The sequence below is a fragment of the Spermophilus citellus genome, assembly GCF_964194105.1.
Source record: "Spermophilus citellus genome assembly, chromosome: 6".
Classification (NCBI taxonomy): domain Eukaryota; kingdom Metazoa; phylum Chordata; class Mammalia; order Rodentia; family Sciuridae; genus Spermophilus; species Spermophilus citellus.
Genome location: NC_138187.1, coordinates 152,207,367 through 152,232,237, shown reverse-complemented (window position 1 = coordinate 152,232,237; position 24,871 = coordinate 152,207,367). Strand labels below are relative to the sequence as shown.

Below are 24,871 nucleotides of genomic sequence, written 5' to 3'. Positions count from 1 at the left end.
GAAATATTCCACTGTCTGAGAAAATCTGAACCCTGAGATGCTTCTGGTCCCAAGCATTTTAGATAAGGGATACTCATCCCGTGTTCAGGATGTTGAGAATCTACCTATTGCTTCTAGTGACCCAGACGTGAGAACTTAGTCATTTCCTTAACCATAGTAGCACTTCCTTCCTTCCATCATATGAAATTTAAACTAATTCCTCTTAACAACCCTTTGGTATTTCTGAAGTTCAATCCCAGGTTCTCTTACAGATTCTGGCCAATGGCAGGTTTTTCCTCCCAGAAAAGGTCAGGATCTCACTCCATCCTTAAAAGCAGAAGAGACTTACAAAGCTTTCTGTCACAAGTAGCAGCAATATCACAAATGCAGCAGAAGGATTCCGGTGTCCGAAGCATATTTAAAAGGAAAGAGCAGAGAGAAGCCCAATCTTTTACAAACAGACATGATCCCATTAGGATTCAAGACACTGGGTGTTTGCCTGCTGTCCTGCCTGGGAGTCTTTTGATTTTCTAGGCCTGAGTCTTGGAGAGGAAAAACAGGGGTTGTGCCCATGGAAATTACTTAGCCTGTAACATAGGGATTTCCCAGGCCTGCAATGTGGCGGTCACCTTGCCCTGGGACTCGAGCTGCCCACCTTGCCCTTTGGCTGCCTCCTGGCTGTGGAGGGTGATCCCAGGAGGTTTCGCAGCCTCATTCTTCCTCCTCGTTTCCCCCGCTTAGGTACGCCTCTCGCTCGAGCCAGTATCAAGAGCACAAAAGTAGACGGGGCCTCCTATTTCCGGCACAAGGAAAGGCTTCTGCGCATCTCCATTCGCCACATGGTTAAATCCCAGGTGTTTTACTGGATCGTCCTGAGCTTGGTGGCACTCAACACTGCCTGTGTGGCCATTGTCCATCACAACCAGCCGCAGTGGCTCACTCACCTCCTCTGTAAGTGAAGGGTGACTGCTTGGCCCCTCCTGAGGGCAGGTGATTGGGACAGGAATGAGTGTCAGAGAGCAAAGCATGGACAGCCTGACAGCCTCCTGTCGGCCCAGGGTTCTGTGCCTTTATACTGTGAGGGAGACCAGAGTCATCTGCGAGGGGCTGGGCTGTCATAGAGCTGCTCCCAGAATTCAGTTCTTATGGAATTAGGTAAACAAATCCTGATTAGTTAACAGGATGGGTTAACCTGGGGTATGTATAAGGAGACCTTTGTGGAATATCTTGAGGAGACTCAATGGTGAAAGTACTTCCTATTACGAAAGTCCCAGGGAGAAAGTTCTTAGGGCAATAGATACTTCACATGGACCAAAAGGTCAGCTCTGGGTAAGACTGCCACTGGGTACAACTGAGTCCAGGAGTTACTTACAGGTGGGTGGTGGGAGGGCAAGTCCAATTCTTCCATCTAAGCCATGATAAAGTTCTTTACTTCTCTTCTGAGATCATCCTCCACTCAAAGACCAATGAGAAACCTACTTCTTGAAAAAGAACAAAGCCTGGAACCCATCCAGGCTCAGAGAGTGTCCAGTTATCCTTACACAGCCAATGAAAGTCCCTAGAGTGTTGTCATGGGCTCCTCTGGCGGGCGTGGTGGTGTTAGTTGGAGTGTGCAAAACCCCACACCATCTATGACCAAATGCTCCTCCTTTTAACACTTTCAGACTATGCAGAATTTTTGTTTCTGGGACTGTTTCTCTTGGAGATGTCCCTGAAAATGTACGGCATGGGGCCTCGCCTTTATTTCCACTCTTCATTCAACTGCTTTGATTTTGGGGTAAGTCCTCGGAAGCCTGCCTGTCTTTCTGCTTTGTGTTGCCATGCTGTGGTTTTAGATAAGCAACTTGCTCCACTGCTCAGCATGACCCATTGAAGTCAGAATTTGCAAAAGGAGAATGGATAAGAGGAGCTAGAGAGAGTTTAGAAGTGAACAGATCCTGGCCGTGCCAGGGTTTGTTTGGGTTTTTAAAGCTCTTTGGTTTTTCGTGTTTGTGTTGATGTGTAACACATAATACCAAGCATAAAGCTCAATGAAATTTTACAAAGCTACCCATAGCCAGAATCTTGAACCACTTATTATCTTGGGGAAGTCTGGGAGAGAAGGACAAAGGACATAATTCTAGAGGTAGTTCTGTGAGAAAGCAAAGGTTATATATTTGGGTTTTTTTTTTCTATTTTTAAAATTAGCATAATTATCCAGATAGACCCTCATGTAAACACACACACACACACACACGTGCTTTTATTCGCAAGTCCCCCCATAGAACATTTTAATCAGCTGTTTACTTTCTACCTAACTTCTAGGTGTGCGTCCCACCAGCAATCTCTAAAACGTTCACACTGTGTTTTGCTCCTGCAGGGATCAGGGGAGTCCTGTATGCCCTCCTGGGTGAGGGGAGTTGGCACTCTCCCTTTTTACGCAGAGTTCCACAGGTCTGCACACCCTGTGAGCAGAAGAATGAGGTCACAGAACTTGGGGTTCCTGAACCCCTCCTCTTTCTGCCAAACCTACTTCTTTTTCTGCCAAAGCTTAGTTAGGTGCTAAGGATTTCAAGCTCTTCTCAATCTACATTTTCACTTGGAACATATGGTTCTGAGTACAGGCAATTCGCAGGCATAACAGTTAGCAAGAGACCATTTTAACCTTGGTTTTCTCGTGTACGTACTTTTCAGCATTGCTGTAAGGATTAATTTATTATTTTTCTCAGCACAATGACTAATATAGTAGACAATCAATATGGAACTAAAACAATAAATTGAAGTGTTAATTTGTAATTGCTTCTTTCTATAACAATCCAACCCTATGTCAATAATCATTGTCACATTGGGGTATGTGGGTCCTCAGTGACTAAAAGATATTTAACATAATGGGACCAGAATATTCTTGTTAACACTAAACTCTAGAATGATGAGAGAACATGGATCCTCTGAGATTTCTAAATCAGCACATAATCTGTACTAATTCAAACTGGTTCCCAAGATGGACACATTGGGCCATACTGGTAATCCCAGCTACTCGGGAGACAGAGAATCTCAAATTGGAGGCCAACCTGGGCAACTTAGGGCATTGAGAGGTGAGTGGCAGAGTCGTATTTTTCTCTGGTACTTTCAAAAATTAGTAGCCCGTTTGGAGGTAGGCCAGGTGGGGAGCAGAGTCTTAAATTCTCCATAGCCCAGAGGGAGCTGTTGATTGTGTGCTCAATACCAGAGTGCTTCTCTTCTCCCCTCACTGCTGGGTTTGCCTCTTAGGTCACAGTGGGCAGCATCTTTGAAGTGGTCTGGGCTATCTTCAGACCTGGTACATCTTTCGGAATCAGTGTCTTGCGAGCGCTCCGGCTTCTAAGAATATTTAAAATAACCAAGTAAGTAATGAGAATTTGGACTCAAGCACCCTTGCGAGTAGGGCCTTTTTCTGCCTTACTAAGTTTCTTTCCAGCCTTCTTTTTTTTTTTTTTCCGGACCACAGATTTCCCTTCCCCGTTCCCCCTACTCCATTTTCCAGTTCCTCCTCCTTCTCCAAAGATAGACTAGACAGATACCTATGGTGCCAGCTCTGGTGCCGCATTCCCCCAGGGGGGCGATGCGCTGCTGCCATCTTCTCTTCCTTGAACTCTCCAAGTACGGTCTATTTTATAGACCCTCAGTCAGATACTGACCTGGACTTGGGGATGACTCGATATCCAGTGTCCACAGCTGTGACCCTGTCTGGGTTTTCTAGGTACTGGGCTTCCCTCCGCAATCTGGTGGTCTCCTTGATGAGCTCCATGAAGTCTATCATCAGCTTGCTCTTCCTCCTCTTCCTCTTCATCGTTGTCTTTGCGCTGCTAGGAATGCAACTGTTTGGAGGCAGGTAAGTGCCAAGTGCCTTTCATCTGAAGTCCAGGGTCATTGATTCCATCAACCCGCTACCGTCTCATTTGCTCTGGTTCACGGACTGAAAACAGCACAGTGCACATATGGGACAAATGTCTCTGCTTTTAGCCCTTCACACTGTAGGGGTGCTTGTTCTGGGGACCTATGATTTTGGAGCTGTCCCTGAAGTGTACAACAGGGAGTCTTGTAATTGACAATCAGCCCAAACCCTGTCTTATTAACCACACCTTTTCAAAGTGCATAGTTCATCAATACAAGTCACTGCTACCATCTTCATAAGGCACATGGGATAGGGTAAAGTAGGGGAAAGGGGAGATGTGGAGAAAGGAGAAAAGTGGTGAAGCTGTGATCTTGGGAGAATGTGGTACACGAGATTCCCATTGCATTTTCCTCTCCAAATCTCCTTTTCAGGTTTAACTTTAATGATGGTACTCCTTCTGCAAATTTTGATACCTTTCCTGCAGCCATCATGACTGTGTTCCAGGTATGAGGTTGATAATCTAGAAATGCTGTGTCACTTAGGCTCCACATGAGGGACAACAATGTCTTCGAGGGTTGGGAGACTCCTGTTTTTCCTCTCCAGGCCCCTCCCAGGGAAGAGGGTACTCTTCTTTTTAAACAATACCACAATCCCTTGGATTTCTGTGGCTTGGTTTTTAACCCATAACAAAAGAATTCTATTATGCTCACCTCAGTGTCTTCTCCCTATATCCGAGTTTGCATGACACAGAGTTGGACACATTCAGTCAAATCACATTTGTGGTTGCCTGAAATCTGGAGCATCTTCTAATCCACGTGATCATTTAAAGAGTTTTTTTTTTCCATGTTCCCTTAAAAAAAAATGCTATCAACATTGATAGCGTGTTAGATTCTTTCAGATAAAGAGAAACACTACTTAAAAATCTGAGGCTAAACTGGAGCCCACGAGGCTCTCTTCAATGATGCTACTGTCTCTGGAACTAAGTGTTGTCAGCTCTAGAAACAATCAGGTATTGATCAGTCCACCTGATCTGTGTGAGTCCCACGGGGCCTGCCTGAGCTGGAGCTGGGAATCACTCTGTAGTCTGAGGAATAGAACCATTCGTTTTGATTTCCTTCCGTTTTTCAATGTCCAAAATTCTCTTGTAAAACAAAAGAATGATTAGGATTATTCATAGGATTGACCTCACCCCCAGTAGGCAGACCAAGCAAGGAGGAAGATGGAAAAGATCCAGTCTTAGGATTTGCCCTTTGCACTGGCCCAAAGTCCTGATGGGCCTGTCCTTTGCTCTGTGTAGATCCTGACGGGGGAGGACTGGAATGAGGTGATGTACAATGGGATCCGCTCCCAGGGTGGGGTCAGCTCAGGCATGTGGTCAGCCATCTACTTCATTGTGCTCACCTTGTTTGGAAACTGTATCCTTTTGAGATGCTCTTCTCTGTACTGACACCTTCCTGGACCAGCACCTGAGGAGGGTGTGGTGGTAGACATGGTAGAGCTTGGGTGGGCAAGAAGAAAGGTCACAAACATTGCTTGGTGTACTAGAGGAAATATGGATTCTGGTCTTTGAGAACTCGTGTGCTAGTTCTGTAAAGAATACAAACCCGAGACAGAATTATCTAAATACACAGTCTACTCAAATAGTCACAAACATGTCCATCATGTTGAATGGTTGGAGAGACTCTGAATGAACACAATACAAAAGGACAAAGATCATTGTAGGTTGAAATAATGGATGGATTTAATACTAATGAATTAAGTGATAATATAAAAAGTCTGCCACATAGTAAAATTTTAAAAATATTAGTATTATGATTAATATTACTCATGCTAATTAATGCTAATACTGAGTATTAATAACATTATAAAATAACATAACTGTTATTTTTGTGTGACTCCCTGGACAGCTTTCTTTTTATACATTTCTTTAGTTTATAATCTTCCTCTGAACTCTAAGTTTTCAGGGATGTGCTTGCTATTCAGCATAGCTAATATTTATTGAATTTATGCTGTCTGTATGTGAGGCCTTACACTCTGTGCCATACGGGCACATTTCATCTAATCCTCACTTTATAAGGAGAAGAGACACGACCTGATGGGGTCAAGCAACAGCTAAATTGTGAAGTAAGATTAGAAACAAAATCCTCTAGCTCCAAAGCTTATATCTGGTTAAAAGATCTAGACCAGGAAGATTTAAGTTTGAATCCCAGCAATCCTGCTTGCAGGTGTGTGGCCTTGGAAAAGTCATTTAGAGTTTTTGTTTTTCACATTTCAAGGGAAAATAACAATATCGCCTCTGTTCATAGTGAATATGGAATAAGATAATTATTTGACTGCACCTTAAAAACTGCAAACTACCATGTGATGATTAGATAACCTGGGGGAATGGAACTTGCCTTGAACTGGGATTAGTATTGCCAAAAGGGAGAGCCATGGCTGTAGTTTTGCATTTTCTACAGTCTTGTGAAAAAGAAATACTTTAAGTTTTTTGCCCTGAAAACTTCTAGAGATCAGAGAAGACGATAAACATGAGGAAATTCTTAAAAAGAAAGCCACAAAATGAGTCACAAAGATGGAAGGCCAGGTTGTCACAGTGGCACCTTAATTTTTCCTGTTATTCTGAGGATAGCCAGAGTTGGCCTTTTATGCTAGAATCCATTTTATGTTCTGCAACACTTGGGTCTTGAAGACAGAAAATTGGGGATTCAGGGGCTAGGGCGTGGAATAGAAGTGGATTTCATGACGAATAGTGTCTGTGCTGTGACATTTTGTTAAATGAATCATGGAAGCCTCCTAGGACCTGAACCAGAATGAGAGAAGCAAGTTTTAGGGTACCATTATTGAGGGTTGCTCGGTGACAGGGATGTGGGATCTCATTTCCTTTCATCTGTAGGGACAGAATAATGCCCATTGGTCCAGGCAGGGTTCAGTTCAAGCCTCCCAGGAAGGAGAAATGAGCTCCTGCCCTCAGCTGTCTGCCCGTCTTGTTCTGTGATTCTCTTGCCATTTATTGCTGTGAGTCGGACACCGTCATCTGGAGGCCTCCTCGCCCTGCAGGGCCTCCTAGGTGGTTTGCTTCAGACATTCTTGGTCCTTTGTGAACAGAAGATATACAGAAGGAGGAAAGACATGTCCTCTTTCTCCTTCCAACAGCATGGCACAGCATTTCCCCCCACCACCACCCCACAGACCCTAGCATCTTCTGCCAGTGTCCAGGAGGGATAGACGGAGAGGTGGCCTCACAGACTTGCCAAGGCTTTTGCTTTTCTCACTTATCCTTAACCCGTAACCCCAGACACACTACTGAACGTATTCTTGGCCATTGCTGTGGATAATCTGGCCAACGCTCAGGAGCTGACCAAGGTAAGCCTCTGGGAATCGGATGGTTTTCTAGTACCATTGGGGGGTCCCCTGGCCCTAGGAACTCTCAGGAAGTCTGCATTGCATGACTGAACCTACCAGGGAGACCTCTTCTGGAAGCTTCTGGACAGTTGGAAAGTGACATATTCATACAGGAAGCCTGGTTCCCTTTCACTGAGTTTGCTAAGTCCAGACCAGCCTGGGGGTCTCATGGGCTATAGGAAACAACAACTCATTCTGAGTCCTCAAAGGGGTCCTTTCCAGGATTATGACATGAACAGTCGGGGGAAATTCTAGAGCTCTGGATTTTAAACTGCACCTCTTCTACAGTGACCTGTGAGTGTGACCTCCATCATGCAACCTAACCTTTAAGGTTTAGGTTTGGGTGTGCGAGGAGTGGGGTAAGGCAGTTCTTGCTGCTGGGGTATTCCAATGGCCATGGTTATTCTGAGACAGTGTCAATGAAGCAAGACACTACATTTCTCAAGAGCTCTTTCTTTCTTTGCTCCTCCTCTTCTCTCCAAATTGCAGTGGGGAGGTCTAAGGAGATAAGTGAAAACTCTTCTCCCCACACAATGCAAATTTGTTTGGGGAAGAGGCACAGAGCATGCTGGTAACTTTGTTCAGCTTTCCCCTTGTATTCTCTGAAGTGTTGCTTGCTCTCCTTCCATTGCTTGAGGGTCTTATCTGCCTGGTGTGGTAGGAAGGATACCACCAATAGTATCTGAAGGCTGGGTTTGAACCCCACACCTGGCACTTACTGGCTGTTCTAGCTTTGGCTAGACTCCTGATTTCTAGAGCATCCTTTTCCTCCTATATAAAGATGGGAATGGTACATCTCCCCTGTGGGCCTCACAGCATTACCCCAAGGATCAGGTGAAAGAATGTGTGTGGAAACCATAGGATGCTAGGGAGATGTGTGTGTTCTTGATGCTTCTAGTCACTCTACCTGAAATAATTTTCCTTGATGTCATCATTTATGAGCAGGAATACAGGTGAGGAAATGAAATCTCTGCCTAAGAACCCAGGGTGGAGCCAATTAGCTATGCAGGGAAGTTGCCGTGATGGGGTGCCAGGCCTCGATGCTTGTTTTAGGGGGGCTCTGCGGGAAAGAACTCTGCTCTGTCATATCTAAACACTGCAGGACATCTGAGAAGTGTCGCCTCTTGCCGCTGACCTCTGTAGCCTGGGCCAGCTCTGCTAAGGGCTCAGGGAGGAGTGGATGTTTATAGGTCTCCTGAGCAGCTTATGGGGGGCTGGGTGTCAGGGGAAAAGGAGCATTTCTGGCCCTGTGGGGCCTGTGAGCCTCCTGGTTCCTAAGGGGCCTGGTCTCTAGTCATCAGGTCTCTAATGCTGCTTCACCTCAGGCTGCCTTGTTCACCCTCTTCCTTGGCTTGCCCACTTCTCCCGTTCTTCAGAATGCCCTCTGGGGACACCTAGAGGAAGCTACTCTCCTTCATGGGGATCCAAAGCAAAGCCATCTCTGCTTTATGTCTAGGATGAACAGGAAGAAGAGGAGGCCTTCAACCAGAAGCATGCACTGCAGAAGGCCAAGGAAGTGAGCCCGATGTCCGCGCCTAACATGCCTTCCATCGAGTGAGTCCACCGCCCCCTCTCCTGACCCTGGGCATCTACTGTACCAAAGCCAGTCCATCAACTCATAAAATGATGGATTGTAGGAACGTGCCTCCCCCATGCCAGGAATATTCCTGAGAACGCAGCAGAACACAGGACAGAAGTTTCTGTTCTCATGGAGAATGATAATAAACCTGCACATTTCAGACAGCAGTAAGTGTGGCAAAGCGAGCAGAACAGGTCATAAGGCAAGAGTTTTGGGGAGATTCCTTAGAGGGACTCTATGGGAGGCAGTGTGTAATCAGAGACCTAAACCTAGAGAAGGCAGTTGGGTGACATTTTAAAGAATGTATTTCCCAGCAAGGACCAGCATGGCTGAGGTGTAGTGAAGGAGGTGGCAATGCCAGGGAAGTGGGCAGGAGCCAGCTCAAAGGTACCTAACCCCCAGGTGAAGGAATTTAGCTCTTATTCTAATTGCAGCCACTGGAGGGCTTGCTGTGGGAGGATGAGGAAATAGGATTGACACTTCAGAAGGTCACTCTGCTCTGTGGAGAATGGATGGTGGGGCCAAGAGTGGAGGCAGAGAAACAGGGTTGGTTCTTAAAGTAAGTGATGGTGACTTAGAGGGGGGTAGTGGCGATGGAGTCAGTCAGAAGTAATCCCATTCGGTCTGTGTTTTGGAGTGAGAACCAATGGGACGAGCTGGTAGATTAGATGCAGAAGGGGTGAGGGTGACGAGATGAAGAAACAAAAGTGGCTCCCAGGTTTTAAGGTTTTGAAGCTTAAACAGCTGGGTAGAAGGTGGTGGTATTTACTGATCCCCTGGAGATGGTGGAAATCTAAAGTTCATTTTGGCCACATTAAATTTGAGACACTTCTAAGGAATCTAAGTGTTTGGATAGGCTATTGGTTACACGAGTCTAGAGCTTAGAAGAGAAGTCGGGATTAAAATAAAGATTTGGAGGAAGTCATTTGCATTTAGATGGTATTTAAGCCATCAGTGTGGGTGAGATGACCCAGGGAGAGTGGGAATAGGGAAGAGAGGAGCTGAGGACAGTGGCTGAGCATGCGCCTGCCTGCACTTCAGGTCTGCCAGAAAATTCAACAAATGAGGCTGAGGGGGTGCAGCCAGGAGTCGGGAGAACAGGGAAGCTGTGTCCTGGAACCTGTAGGAGAAACCCTGCGGGAAGGAGGAGTAGGAGCCGCGCTACCTGCTATTAAAGGACCGCTTAGGATGGGGACAGAAAAGGGACCCTTGGATTCAACAAGAACTGTTAGTGACCTTACGAGTAGCCAGGTGGGAACAGAATCCAGGTGGACTAGATTGGGGAGAGAAGGGGAGGTGACAAAGTGGAGGATTCAGCCTGGATCCAGGGCTGAAGGTAGAACTAGGGCCTTTAGCCTGGGCCCTGCAGGGGCCTGGCCTCTCCCTTGTGAGAGGGAGAGGTCTGGGAGGAGGGGCTCAGAGCCTGTCATTGCTTTGGACCTGCATGAGGCCTGTGTGAGTGGTCCAGAGGGCATCGATGGGGAGGGTCTGAGCCCTGTGGGAGGTGGAACTCTATCCTGACACCAGACCTTGTCACTCCTTACTTGAAGCTGGTAAGGGAGGAGTTCTGGATGACCCAATGTTTGTGTGAGGTTCTCCTGACTGGCCTTCGCCTCCCCTTGTAGGGATACTCCCAAGTTCTGTGTGGGGAAGGGAGTCCCACATAACCATCATCTTGTTTGCATTGTTCAAAATTGCAAAGGCCTGGCTCCTGGCCCCTCTTATGTGAGTGGGAGAAAAAAAAAATCATCAAATATGGATGAGGCAATGCCAAATAATTGCTTCCTCTTCAGAGTATTCTCTGGATCTTGAGTGATTTCTACCTACCTTCCCCGAACTCATGAATTTGGGCTAAAACACATGCACAGGTATAAAAATGGGGATGGAGAGGACTGGTTGCTGCTCATGAGTGGGTGGCTCTATTTACTGACATGAGGATGCCTGGGGGAGAAGTGGGTTTGGAGAAATGCAATTTGGGACAGTGGTTGGCCCAGAGTAGAAACTCACTATTTATGGAAAGAAAGAATGAATGAAATGTGGGTAGGCACCGGGCTCTGGGAATGGAGCCATGTGCCTCAGGGCACAGTGAGATAGAAGGTGCTACAAATTTCCAAGGTGAGCCAAGACCTGGGCTCTAGTTCCCACACATGTGCTGCGAGTGTGTGCTGTTGGCCATGGTAACCACAGGGGGTGTGTCCTACTGCGGTATGCAGGCCAGACCCCTGCTTTCTGGTCTGCAGTGTAACTAAGTGCAAATGACTGGAAAGGAAAAATGGGAAGGGCATCGTGACAAATAAAGGTGTCGGAGTGCTGGTCCCAGTTCTGTCACTTACTGCGACTTCAGAAATTCTATTTCCCTATCTTTGAAACGGGAAGGGTGCCCTTTGCCTTTCCTGTTCCACAAGGCTATGGTCAGATGCCCACAAGGTCACATTTGTGTGATTTGAAGATGCGGATAATTCTTTGTGTGGTTTTCAGCATGAATGTGAATTTGGATCTTTGTCTATGTGGGTAGAAAGACGAAGGAGAGTGTGAAGTGTGTGTCTGTGTGTGACAATGAGAATTTGGCTTCTCTTTGGCCTGGCCTGTGTGTGTATGTTTGTATGTCCATTTCTTTTTCTTCTTTTTTTTTTTTTTTTTTTTGGTGTGTGTGTGTGCGAGAGACAGAATCCTTCCATATACTCACACCTTTACATTCTTCTGGAGGGCTGGTTTTTGAATATTTGAAAATTTGCAAATAGATGGGATGTTGTGCTTTTCCCGGCGGGCTGTGCCTGCTGCCTGTCTGGAGTGCATGTTCTATTTCTCTCTGCTGCCCGTGCTTCTCGGCACCCCACCCAACCTGTGCCTAGTGGCAATGCGGGCTGCAGATGCCAAGGGATGTGTTCAATGGAGGTGCTTACAGGCATCTCCACAATCTCCACCACAGTGTTGGCATCAGTGGGTGCTTGTGTGCATACATGCACTGGGCCTCCTCTAGATACCCAGAGGGAGACTCACACCAGCTGCCTCTCTTCTCCCTCAGGCCTGCCCTTGGATCAGGCTCCTCTCTGGACACGAGTGATGTGGCAGGCGGCAGTGTTAGATTGCATGTTCTGCCTTGGGGGTGATTCTCTCAGGGAAGGAGCAGCATTTTCCCACCTCCCAGGTCCAGCAGGGCCCACTGGGCTGGGCCAAGTTCAGCAGTCCAGGGGCTGGAGCAGACTTGCTCTAAGGATATCCTAGGTGTGTTGTCTTCCTCCTGAGCATGGACCCTGTGCTGACAGTCTCATTTCACCACACAGCCTATCCACAGATGGCACCTCTGTCACCCTGACCTTCCATTAACCTGTATTTATAAGGACAGTGCATGTGGGGAAGAGAGATTTTTCTGAATAAAACTAAGAAGGTCGATACTGTGCTTTACCCATTGAGCAGACTGAACCTCTGGCCAGGGCATCATGCTATGCAGATGCAGAGGCACTACTTACATCTTGGAGGATGTGGGTGGTGGCACATGGTAGCCCTGCCTTTGGCCATAGGCTGCTCTGAAGCCTCATGGGTATGCATGGCAGAGCATTTATTCCCTGCATGTTTTGTGAGATGGAGTCGGGATCTGCCATAGGAGTGGCAGGTAGGGGAGTCGCCTATGTGAATGTGCTTTGTTATCTGGAAATGATCAGGGAGAAGGGAGGACTGCTCATCAAAGTTGCCCAAATAATTCTCTGAAGGATGGGCAGGTGGAGGTGTGAGTGCCACTGGGCATGACATTTGAGCATCTGTATGAACTGTTATGACCTCTTTGTCCCTGCATGTGTGCTTCAAACATGAGATCCATGTATTTGCTAATAGCAAGGACTCAAAAGTTGCCACTCGGTTGGAGCGGTGAAGATGGGGAGTCCACAGCACCTGTGGCGAATCTGCAGACGGCCGAGGACTCTGACCTCCCTCCAGAAATCTGCTGGTGGCTTGGGGCTTGAGCTTCCTAGAGGTTGGGGTGAACTGAACCTGTTCATTTTTCTTTCCCAGAAGAGACAGAAGGAGAAGACACCACATGTCGATGTGGGAGCCACGCAGCAGCCACCTGTATGTGTGTACCGGTTTGCGTGTTTGTGAGTGGTTCTGTGTGGGTGTGGGGACAATGTGTTTTTGTCCTTGCTGTGGACAAAGTGGCAGTGGGTGTGCATGTCAGCGTGTGCCTCGGCGTGTGTGTGTGTTTCATGCCCATGACCTGTGGACGTGCCCTTCTGCACCTTTCAACGTGTGCTTCTGTCAGCGTGTGTCAAGTACGCGGCCCTGTGCGTTGTTGCTCTTGTGTGTGGCCTGTGAGCGGGCATGTGTTGGTAATTAGCACTGGGTGTTCCCCCCATAGCAGTTGTGTACATTTGTGTGGGCCTCGGTGAGGATGTGTGTGGGTACATGAGTCCCCTTGACAGTGGTGGGCATGTGCCCGTGACATGTATGGAGTGTCTGTCCTTCTGCCCTGGGAGCCCTCTCCTGTGCGCTCTTCTGCATGCCTCACATCTGCATTCCCACTGCCACGTGGTTGCTCCTCTAGGCCTGTGAGCTGCAGAGCTCAGGACTCAGGAGTGATTTTTGAGCAGGAGCTGGTGGTAGTCTCTGTGCAGACCGTCTCCTGTGGGTTTTATCAGCTCTTATGGAAGAGACCCACAGGCCTCTCACTTTGGGGGGACGATGTCAAGATTTTTGCTACATAGATCTACTTGCCACTGTTCTTAACCTCTGTTGGTGTGTGAGCATGGTACTTCTCCACCCTCGCTATTCCAGGCTGCAGTCTAAGGAAAAAGCAAAGGAGATGAAGGGGAGGAAATCTCTGACCTAGAATCCAGGGCCATTGGTGGGTACGGAGTGGGCTCCAGCTGATGTCCTGAATCCAAGGAGAACCAGGGAGCGAGGGCCTTTGTACAACCGCCCTCATAGACTCTGGGGAGTCGGTACTAGAGCTAATCCCTCCCCTACCCCTTGGCTACTGCAGAACAGGGATTGGAGGGAAGAGCACCGTGGACTGGCCTGGGAGGCATGGGTCCATTGACCTACCTATTCATGGCCACTCTGCTCCTTGCATCTCTGTGCTTCCTGTCTCAGGTCTGAGGCGCTCCCATTTGCTCCCCCACCTTGTGCCCATTTGCTCATGGCCCCCGTGGCCGCCCTCCTTGGCCTGTGGCTGTTGGGTTCTGATGGCACTCCCCGTTTCCCCTTTGCCAGGAGGGAGCGGAGGCGCAGGCACCATATGTCCGTGTGGGAGCAGCGCACCAGCCAGCTGAGGAGACACATGCAGATGTCCAGCCAGGAGGCCCTCAACAAAGAGGAGGCCCCACCAATGAACCCTCTCAACCCCCTCAACCCACTGAGCCCCCTCAACCCGCTCAATGCTCACCCCAGCCTCTACCGGAGGCCCAGGCCTATCGAGGGCCTGGCCCTGGGCCTGGGCCTGGAGAAGTGCGAGGAGGAGCGCATCAGCCGTGGGGGATCCCTCAAGGGAGACGGAGGGGACCTGACCAGTGTCCTGGACAACCAGAGAAGCCCTTTGTCCCTAGGCAAGCGGGAACCACCATGGCTGGCCAGGCCTTGTCATGGGAATTGTGACCCCACCCAGCAGGAGACTGGGGGAGGGGAAACTGTGGTGACCTTCGAGGACCGAGCCAGGCACAGACAGAGCCAGCGTCGTAGCCGGCACCGCCGGGTCAGAACAGAAGGCAAAGAATCGACCTCGACCTCCCGAAGCAGGTCTGCCAGCCAGGAGAGGAATCTGGATGAAGGGGTGCCTGCCGAGGGGGAGCAGGACCGTGAGCCCCGGGGAAGCCACGGGGGCAAGGAACCGACTATCCACGAAGAGGACAGGGGCCAGGACTTGAGGAGGTAAATGAGTCCCCAGAGTGCCTAGAGGCAAGTAGCACAGGACAGGGGAAGGAATTCTTCAACAGGAGGCTTTCTCAGCCCGTTTCCCCTTTAAGAAAATGGTAGACGAGGCTGAAATGTCCTTTAGAAGGTGTGAATGAATATCCCAGGCAATGGGCTCCACCCCCCTGAAGACCATGTCCGGTCTTCTCGGGCATCACTGCTGGGAGTGGGCACAGGTGGAGGGACGGGAATAAGGCAGTGGATGTGGCCTGCAGGGCTTGCCCCTCCACCTGGCCGAGTGGGGCTGGAAGGCATGCTGCTGTGTACGCTCAGCAGGCCCCTCCAGCTCTGGCCACCTCTCCCTCCCTCTCCAGAACCAACAGTCTGATGGTGTCCAGGGGCTCTGGGCTAGCAGGAGCCCTCGATGAGGCAGAAACACCCCTAGTCCTGCCCCAACCTGAGCTGGAGGTGGGGAAGGATGCCACGCTGACCGAGCAGGAGCCGGAAGGCAGCAGTGAGCAAGCCCTGCTGGGCGACGTGCAGCTGGATGTGGGCCGGGGCATCAGCCAGAGCGAGCCTGACCTCTCCTGCATTACGGCCAACACTGACAAGGCCACCACTGAGAGCACCAGCGTCACGGTCGCCATCCCCGAAGTGGGCCCCTTGGTGGATTCGACAGTGGTTCACAGTGAGCACAGTCCCTGGCCCCTTTCCACCCACTGTCCACCCCACCCCACCCAGGGCCGGGCACAGCTGGCTCTGGGGTCCTTGCAGCAAAGCTTCATAGAAAGTCCCCACCAAAAGTTCTTCGGGTAGAACATGGTGGTGGCTTTCTTTTCCAAAATGAAAAGGTTTTTCCTCAATCTTATTTTTGCCCATAAAATTTCCTTAAGCTTTGGTCTTGTGACTATCCTAGATTCCTCAGAGGGATCCTATGTGACTGGGTACCCAGTTCCATGTCCAGCTATTTGATTTAACTTTTGAATATTCTGTGACCTCTATGGTGCTCTGTCACTAGGGCAATGAGGAGGGAACCCCTGCTAGGGTGCACTGTGGCAAGAGGGCTCTTTCTGGCCCTGGTTCTGCTCACTAAAAGTGGCCTCCCAAAACCTCTTCATCTCTCCAGACCTCAGTTTGGCATCTGTAAAGTGAGCCTTGAACTAGAGAATCTGAGGTCTTTCCCTGCTAACATTTTATGATTCCATTACTCTTTATCAATCTTTTTCTCCTATGAGCTTTTAGTCCCACTTTCTCTGAAGAAGTTCCTTCAGGCAACAGATATTCATCTGTGAAACTTTAAAGGGAAACACAGCAAAAAAAGATCATTTCACCTTTGACTCCACCCCACCCCTCCCAGCCTCAGTCCCACCAGCTATACCCTCCTGAGTTGTTTTCCTTCCACTTTTCCACACTTTTCTTCCACACATCTTCTCCTGTTCCTGTTTGCCTTTCTTCCATGGCTTGCTCTCTCTTCCTTCATATTTTCCACAATCAAAATGCCAGTTCTGCTTTGAAAAGTGAAATCTCGCGTGTCCAGTGCTTCCTGGGGCTAACTCGGGCGTGTCTGAGGACTCCAGACTCGGTCTCTTTTGGTGTTTTTTTGATTTTATACTTTAATAAATGTTTTGGATCCTCCTTCATGAGAAATAGCCCAAGAGAGCTTGACTGTCCCTCTGTTCCCATTCCAGGGCTAGTCTGTGGCCTTGGGCACAGGTATGTGTGTGATAGGAAGGCTTTTGGATACACCACATGAGTCACCTTTTGGAAGGCCCCAGCGAGGTGCCAGGACCACAGAGGTTTGCTGCCCACCCAGGGTTCCAGGATAGAGTCACTCACTGAACAGAGTAGTGGGAGGGGCTGGCTGGGTCCCCCTCCCTATTCTGTTAGCCTCAGCCTCCAGCCATCTTCACCTATATGGGGACTCGAGTATGGAAACAGAACGGCGGCCCAAGAGATCCACTCATCCGCTGGCTCCATGGTCCTCCCAGCTTGGCTTGTAGTCACAGACCCATATTTGTATGACTACTGCATTCTCATCTCTACATTCACCACGGCTAGAAAAGGCACAGCCAAAAACGGCAGCTGCAAACAGAATAATAGTTTGAGATCTTCCCCTGCAGCGTGATGTCATTGAAAGCATATAGGATTTTGAATCCCAAACCCATCCTGGCTGTATGACCTTAGGCAAGGTGCTTATATCCTGGAACTGTCTGTACAATGGGAATAATAATTTATGCCACTCAGGGTTTATTGATATAAAAATTCAGTGAGTTCAATAAGAATCCGGAGTTTAAATATCTAAATTTTGTAAATTTTTCAACCATGCTGTTTGCTGGGCCATAGAAATTCAACTGTAAAGGAAGAGACGTGACCATTATCCTTTGTGTGGCATAGAAGATTATGTCACATAGAACTTGGACAAGGGGAAGGGCTTAACTTTATTATAGAAAATACCCCCAGTGTTTGCAGAGAGCCTGGCTGGGGGCATCCCGGCACCCCTTTCCCAACTGTGCTGTCCCCAACTGTAATTGAAGGGCACTGTGCCACGTTTCTGAAAATTCCAACATGTTCCTCTTGCAGTTAGCAACAAGACTGATGGAGAAGCCAGTCCCTTGAAGGAGGAAGATATCAAAGAGGAGGAAGAGGAGGTAGAGAAGAAGAAGAAGGAGAAGCGTGAGACTGGCAAAGCCATGGTGCCCCACAGCTCCATGTTCATCTTCAGCACCACCAACCCGTGAGACACTTTCCAGCGCTACCCCTTTGGCATGAGGGCAGATAACCTGGGTTTGAGCCAGAGTGTTAGGAGGAGGGATGCGAGCCTTCCTAGTAGAAGGTGACCAGACATAGAAGCATCCAGGATCCAATAGGTGAGGTCAGCCGTTAAGTCAACAGCCTCTGAACTCTGTGCCCACAGTCTACAGAGTAACTGAAGACGGGAGAGATGTCATGAGAAAAGAACCCCTTCACCCATTCTTTGGTCAGTAAGTGGTGTGGAGGGAAGAAGGATTTTTACTTGAGGAGGTGTCACCAAACATCCCAAAAGAGAGCAGAGCTGAGACCATAGATCCTAGAATGACCACATCATCCATAGGAGTTTCAGTGGGCATGCTCTCAAAGCAGAGCTTGGTGAATGAGATGAGGTTGTCAGGGAAAAGTTTAGAAGTTCAGGTTCAGGAAGGATAGGATTTGGAAGAAGCAACTGCCTTCTGCCCTGGAAGTGACATGCAGGTCATCTTCTGAGACTAGGAGGACACAGAAACCTTTAATGGGCACACAAGTGGCAGGGTTCAGGTGGGACTCTGGGATGGGAGGAACCCAGGTTAAGCCGTCAGACATCGTAAGGCTGGAAAGTAGAATATAGAATATACTTCCATCCCAATAGCCTGTGAAAACCAATTGCTGTTCTTATCAGGAATTTTAATTGGAATCCAGGCCTGTTTTTGTATCTTGGTTCCTTATAGTTTTCTGGGCAGGTCCCAGCTACACGGGGGAGAAGACCCTGAGATGCAGTGGAGGGCACTCCCTGGCTACCTGGCTACCTGAGATTGTGTTGTGTAGCCTGATGCCATTTGCTCCTGTGGCTGTTTGCTTGCGGATGATGTGTCTCGTCTTGTGTGTTCAGCCTCTAAGCAATCTGATTACCTTCCTCCATTGGGGCTGAAAATGAAGGGTGGTGCCTGAGAAATTAAGTTGCTCTCCCTGGCGGCTTCTTCTGCAGAGGGCCTGGCTGTGTGGAAGAGGTCAGGGTTGGGTGGAAGGAGTAAGAGGGATAGGGAGGGGAGAGACAAGTGCCCAACTCAGTGAGGCCAGCTCAGCAGGTCTCATCTGCCCCACAGGATCCGGAGGGCCTGCCATTACATTGTGAACCTGCGCTACTTTGAGATGTGCATCCTCCTGGTGATCGCAGCCAGCAGCATTGCCCTGGCCGCGGAGGACCCTGTCCTGACCAACTCGGAGCGCAACAAAGTAGGTTACGGGGGCCATTTGCTGATCTCTGTGGTTCTCTGGGACCTGCCCCATTCCTACCCCTCTCCTCCATCTGCAATTGGAGGGGAGCCAAGATTGGCAGGAAGGTTGCTGGGGAATGAGAAAACATGGAGAAATTTCCCACTCCTATTTCTCAGAAGTATGACCATTCCAGAGAAGCCCCTCACAATCCCCCAACCATACTGTATGCCTTTATGCTGCAGCTGTGGGTCTTCACCCACAACCAGCCAGGGCTTGAGAGGGGCTCTGCAGCTACCTGCGGGCTCAGGAGGATCTGACAGAGCCTAGACTGATGCACGCACAAAGCGGGAGCTACAGCTTTATCACAGGGTGTTGAGACATCCCTGGAATCCCACGAGTGTATGTCAGGAGATCTGAGGATGGCAAGGAGGGGAGGGACTGTCAGTGATTCCAGATCCGAAACCAGAACCGGAGCAAGTTTTGTGGGAGAAATTCAGACCCAAAATATTAAGTTCTGGCCAAGGAGAGGAAATGGTCAAGGACTGGCCACTGGGCCACATGGCTACAGCAGGCTTCAGGGCCCTCTCGTCCCTTCCTCCACCTCAATTCAACTAGTGGTTGTAATTCCACACACCTTTGTTCTTAGGGGGAGTGGTGGGAGCCAGGGTGGTTGTGCAGGACGGAAGCGTGTATGTACCCTGGTGGCCTGTGTGCTCCTCTTACCTCTCCCTGTGTCTTACAGGTCCTGAGGTATTTCGACTATGTGTTCACGGGTGTGTTCACCTTTGAAATGGTTATAAAGGTAAAAATCCCCCTGAGAAAACCTGGGCTCCAGGGTTTGGATGGGTCGCCTGTCTGCTCCTTGAGTTTAGGGTCTTTCCCCAATGGTGCCCTATAGTAGCTCATGACAGAGCCTTAGGAGAGTCTTTGCTGATTCCTCCACTCACCTCTGAATCCTGAGGACATCTGTGTCAGTGAGACATACCTATGTAGCTGTCTTTGGGCTGTACAAACCTGTACATGTGGCCCGAGTAGTGGGAAGACTGTGTAGACAGGTGAACTTGGGTGAACTCTCCCCTCTGCCCAATGTACTTCCTAGATTGAGCCTGGGCAGGTGCCAAGGCATAGGGTCAGGTAGAGGTGAGACTTCCTGGACTCCGTCCAATCCTAGGTGTACTCCCTTCAATCACCATGATATCCCCCACCCCCACATGCCTATCTTGTTCCCAGTCTCTCATCTGGGTTTTACCCACCTGTGCATATGTGGCAAGAACAGGAATCTAGTTCCACCCCATGTGGCTAAGAGAAAGGAGCCTCAGCGATCACCATTACCTGGAGCGAGCCTGTTGGACACCCACTCTTGCTCCTCAGGTCTCAGGGTAGGGTTGGTTGAGGAGATGGTGGTAGTAGAGGCACTGCTGTGATGAGCCAAAGCTCACGACGGTCATCCGCCCTTGCTGAGCTCACCTGTGGTTGTTTATACCCTTGTCCTGCAGATGATAGACCAGGGCTTGATCCTGCAGGATGGGTCCTATTTCCGAGACCTCTGGAACATCTTGGACTTTGTGGTGGTGGTTGGTGCATTGGTGGCCTTTGCTCTGGCGTAAGTGGCTCGATTCCTATTTTGTTCCCTTTTCTTCCCCCTCTTCCTGGAGACTCTGGTTGATTCAAGGCCTTCTCCGTGGCCAGCCTGAGAAATGAAACAGTGGGTCCAAAGAGTTCTGCCCCAGGAATCTGCTTACCACTTGTCCTCCACCAACCTCCTAAGGGCTTCACGGCTTCAGCTCATGTGACCTAAATGCACCTGCTTCCCCTGTCCTGCCAGAAAGCATCAGGAGGCAGAAGTCGGAGGCCCCAGCACAGGAGGAGCTCCAGGTGTTGGCAATGCCTCCATGCACCTAGAAGCAGACCCAAGGACAGCAGATGTGTCTTTTCATTCTTAAGTCTATCAAAGGAACAGCTCGAAAGAAGGATGCAGAGGGAGAGCAGTTCGTGTTTCCAGAGTCCTGTGCACAGGGAGGTTTTTGCCCTTAAGTAGGGGTAACCAAGAACTAGTGCAGGGACATAAAGATCATACGGATATGTTTCATCTCCAGACATCACGACTTTCCAAACCCTCCTGTCTACACACTTAAGAAGATGGTCTTAAGCCATTCAGGTGACTAAACCATGTTCATTTCATTTGGGGGACTTTCTCCCACACACACATTGATACTACTATAGCAGGTTTTCAATCATATTCTCATATTTCTTGCGGAACTCAGCCAATGGAGGGGGCTCTCCTAGCCCTCTACTATCCCTATTCTAGCTAAGAAATAGGGATACTGTTGGGGCATTTTGGAAACCAGGTGTTGGGAAGGCCCCAGCAGGACTGATGACAGCCTCTGAGCTCTGTCCATACCTTGTCTTATGGAGAGCAGCTTCTGTCTCTTCCAGGTGACACAGTAGAATTCCCTGAGCCATCCTTCCAGCCCCTTTAAGTAGGAGCCATCCCTTCTAAGCAAGGTGAGATCCACGTTATTTCTGATGAAACAAAAGGAAGCTCAGCAGCATGAGGGAAGGAACAAGGTGTCTCTGTAGGTTTCCTCTTTGCAGGTCTAAGCTGTTAGGAGGTCAGTCATCCCTCTTCCCTGCAAACACCACCAGCTTCCATTCCTTATCCATCCTGGCAGGAGAAAGGTGGGGTAAAGCTCAGAAGCAATGCTTCCCAATTAGGTGCACTCTGTCTGCAGGAGAGGGGAGAGCTCCCCAGCTGTGCTAAGAGTCGAAGCTCATCCAGAACCAGAAAAGACTGCTGCAGCAGCCACTGAGACCCTCCAAAAGAGAGTGTGGTTGAGTATGACTCTGAGATTGGCTGGCGGTCAGGATAAGTCTAGTGTGCCTTATCCCCTTGTGCTCTAGTGTAGTAACCCCATTGGACTTGGGTGGAATTGCCTTTCCCCTCCCAAAAGGAAACTTTAATTAGACACGCATGAACTGTTCCCAAGGAAATTTCACATAAGTATCACAGGTTCTCCCAGCAGTGTCAAAACGCCCAGGTCTTCCTTGTCTCTCTTGGGAAGATGTGTTAGTCTACCTTTGTCCTAAGGTAGCCCACCTTATTTTTGATTAGAGATAAATAAAATATTACCCTTGAGTTCTCAAAAGGTCAAGTTACCTTCTAATTCTATCAGTTCATTTGCATGCATTATTCCCCCATGTAATTCTCTCATTTTGACTCAGTAGAATAGTTTGTCTTTGGATAAAGGGTGAAAAGAGAGCAGCTACAGGAAAGAACTCGAAGGAACTTGAGGAAGAATAGTGTTCACTAGGGTGGCAGGAAAGGTGTGGGCTGTGGAGTCGGGCAGAGCCTAAAGATCAGCCCCTCTCCCTTCCAGCTGTGTGTCCTTGAACCACACCAAAAATATTAATCCTCCCAACCTCAGTTATCTCAAAAATGGAGACAAGATGTGTAAAGTGTTTAGCACAGGGCCTGGCAGTGTGAGTGATCAATAAACATTAATTCTCTGCTTTATCCTTCTAACTCTCACTTCCTGTCATGAAGCCTGAATATAGGAGCGATGTATGTGATGGTGCATAATGCATGTAGATAGTTGAAGACGGACTTGGGCCAGTCCAAGAACTGTGTGACTGTTTCTTACCCATCCACCCCCACCGGTGTCCGTGAGCCTGGTAACCAGGCAGGTGTGTCGGTGCCCCGGGGGCGGTAGGTTAGAGGTGCAATTTAGAAGTCCCTGTGTGCTTTCCCTCTGCACAGTCCAGCTGTCTTTCCTCGGGCTCAGAGTGACAACAATGTGCTGTGGGCTTGTCATCTGTCTTGTTCTTTCTCTGTGCTCTTTGAAACGTGGCAGTGGTGGCTTTAGTGCTGGTGGCAGGGGAAGCCTTAACAGCCCTGGACCTGAAGGCTCTCTCTTGGTCCTCAGACCAGGTACAGTGCAGAGAACTGCAGAAAGCCCCTGGGTTGGGGTCCCTGCTTATGTGATGGATTGACAGTGATGATCCATCACTTGCTTTTAGTGATGTCACTTCTCGAACTTTCTCTTCATTTCTCCCCAAAATGCCGCTGGTCTTGCCCACCCTTCTCCATACACTCTGTCATCATCCTTCCAAGCTTGCCATGCTAGTCCCTCTCCCTTTTCTTTGCCCATGAAGCAGGCCCCCTGCTCTCACCTCCTCTGGTTTTTATCACATTTGCTGAAGTCCAGGTAATGCTTTCTCTCACCCATATGCCCATGCTTCCTAACTCTGCTCCTTCCCCTTCTCATTAAGGGCACCAGAGAATTCAGCTCTACTATCACATTGGTAGGGTTAGCAGGAGTCCCACTTGTCAGCATCTTGAAGGCATGGTCTGGGGAAGAGAGCCTGTGTCCCCCAGCGTCAGGGGGTCGGGCCAGCAGGAAGCCAACCGTGGGTTGTCAGTCTCTCTCCTTGTGGTTGTATAACTTTGATCCTCATTGCCCATAGATTTGCCCCACAGAATGTCCACCATTCAGATAACCTTATTCCTGTCCTGGTTTCTTTGTATCCTCCTTGAAATTGAACCTTGCCTTGATGAGGCTTCTGCAAAGGATATTGCTCAGTCAGTTTGAACAACTGATGGAGGTTGCCATGGTAGCACCATTATGTGGCTCCTCAGAAACCAGAGGTGATTTGGCATCCCTTCCACCAATGCCAGCCAGACCCTTCTCAGAACCCAGTCTGACTCACAAGAGCATTGTCCCTCACCAAGGGGAGGGAATAGCCTCCAGCTGAATTCTCAAAGAAAGCTGCACTGTCCACCAAGTCCTGTCGCAGAGATCTGCACCTGCCGTCACGTGCTTCCTAAAGCTTATGTGTTATGTATGTAGTTGCTGGAGAGAGGTCACTGTTCTCTGTAGCCACATACATACTAAATGAATTCTTTATAATGTAAACCTGCCAAATTCCATTTGGAAACTTGACTGACTTTTGATGAGAAGAGGGAGGGGATTTGTTATCAGCATGCACATACCAGTGGATAGGAAAATCAACAGAAAGATACCCACTTTGCATCTCTTCTGTTCTTCTCAGTCCACTTTTACATTATAAAGCATTTATAAGAACACTCGGGTCTCCTCCTAAGCCCAGAGTCTCTGTAGGGAGGTGGGCAGGTTTTGGCAGGGGTTGGGAAGAGCTCTCCCTAATTCCACTGCCCTCACAACACCCCACTTTCTGGGCCATATGGAGACACGTAGTGTTTGCCAACTATAAATGTCCCCAGCTATGCCTTTTCCTCTTTGAGGTTTCAAGAAAAGTCTGGTGAGTGGCTGGGTCTATGAAACCTTTGTCTTTTATTTTTCTTCTTCTGAAAAGGGGGGATTCTTCTGTGTGGTGATTTTTTTTTTTTTCCATACTAAAGAACCAGATACTGCTTCCCTTAATTTCCTGAGACCCTGTTGCCATCGCTTCTGCCTCCTGGCCTCCTGGGTGGGAAGGTGGAGATGGTTACGGCCTTGGCATTTCTGGGTACTTGCATATCAGGTGCATTCTTGCATTCAGGGCACCTTGCCCCACCCCAAGGCAGCTGCCTGTGGGATAGGTCACGTGACTACCATGCAGGTTGTCTTCTTGAGCCTTACAGGACCCTGCATGGTGAAGGTGTTGTGTCCACAAGACTCATGTCTTCCAGGTTTATGAAGGAAGTTGTGCAGGCAGGTAGATAAGGACAGCGTCTTAGAGGGGAAGTGCTAGAGAGACCTGGAATGCCTTGTTTGGGGGACCTTCACTCGGGACCTTCACCTTCCATTTCCACTGTTCCATGGGATATCAGTTGGCTTGTTCAACTCACATGGGCAGGTGAGTTGTCCTGGGTTCCATTCTCAGTAGTAAGCTCACAGCCGTGATTGCTTGTTGGCACAGATGTTTTAACAGAAACAGGACTGGCGACTCTGCTCCTCCTTCCTCCCCCACCTTGGGACTCACTCTGCACGTGCATCAGTCAGTCACGTGGGCTCTCTGGCTGCTGATGCCAAAGCTTCCCATGGCTGTTTGCTGTTGTGGCAGGGCAAGAGGTGAGGTCAGGACTCCTTGGCACACCAGGGGATCTGGCTCACAGCCGCACTTGGCCTTTCATTATTCAGTCCTTGGCCAAAAACAAAAACATGAGTCAATCTGCCTCTTGATGCCAGAAGGAACTGGAGTTCCCACATTAGCTTTTATTACATTCTTTTCATTCAAGTGTGTCACTTTCCTGACACTTGACATTCTGCCCTCATCGCTAAGATGCAGAAGGTCTCTCGAATGCATTCAGA

At 49.0% G+C, this 24,871-nt stretch overlaps 1 protein-coding gene across 1 annotated transcript in view; it reads left to right on the top strand.

Moving 5' to 3' along the window:
• Positions 1–24,871, top strand: part of CACNA1E (calcium voltage-gated channel subunit alpha1 E) — a 494,748-nt gene that overhangs the window by 408,570 nt on the left and 61,307 nt on the right. Inside the window, exons 13-27 of the mRNA XM_081297504.1 lie at positions 721–930; positions 1,644–1,756; positions 3,229–3,341; positions 3,698–3,829; positions 4,264–4,336; positions 5,130–5,247; positions 7,128–7,195; positions 8,691–8,788; positions 12,822–12,878; positions 14,019–14,672; positions 15,029–15,342; positions 17,235–17,388; positions 18,491–18,620; positions 19,345–19,404; positions 20,099–20,205. Of these exons, the coding sequence (XP_081153630.1) occupies positions 721–930; positions 1,644–1,756; positions 3,229–3,341; positions 3,698–3,829; positions 4,264–4,336; positions 5,130–5,247; positions 7,128–7,195; positions 8,691–8,788; positions 12,822–12,878; positions 14,019–14,672; positions 15,029–15,342; positions 17,235–17,388; positions 18,491–18,620; positions 19,345–19,404; positions 20,099–20,205 (2,401 nt within the window). The remainder of the gene's footprint in view (positions 1–720; positions 931–1,643; positions 1,757–3,228; positions 3,342–3,697; positions 3,830–4,263; positions 4,337–5,129; positions 5,248–7,127; positions 7,196–8,690; positions 8,789–12,821; positions 12,879–14,018; positions 14,673–15,028; positions 15,343–17,234; positions 17,389–18,490; positions 18,621–19,344; positions 19,405–20,098; positions 20,206–24,871) is intronic.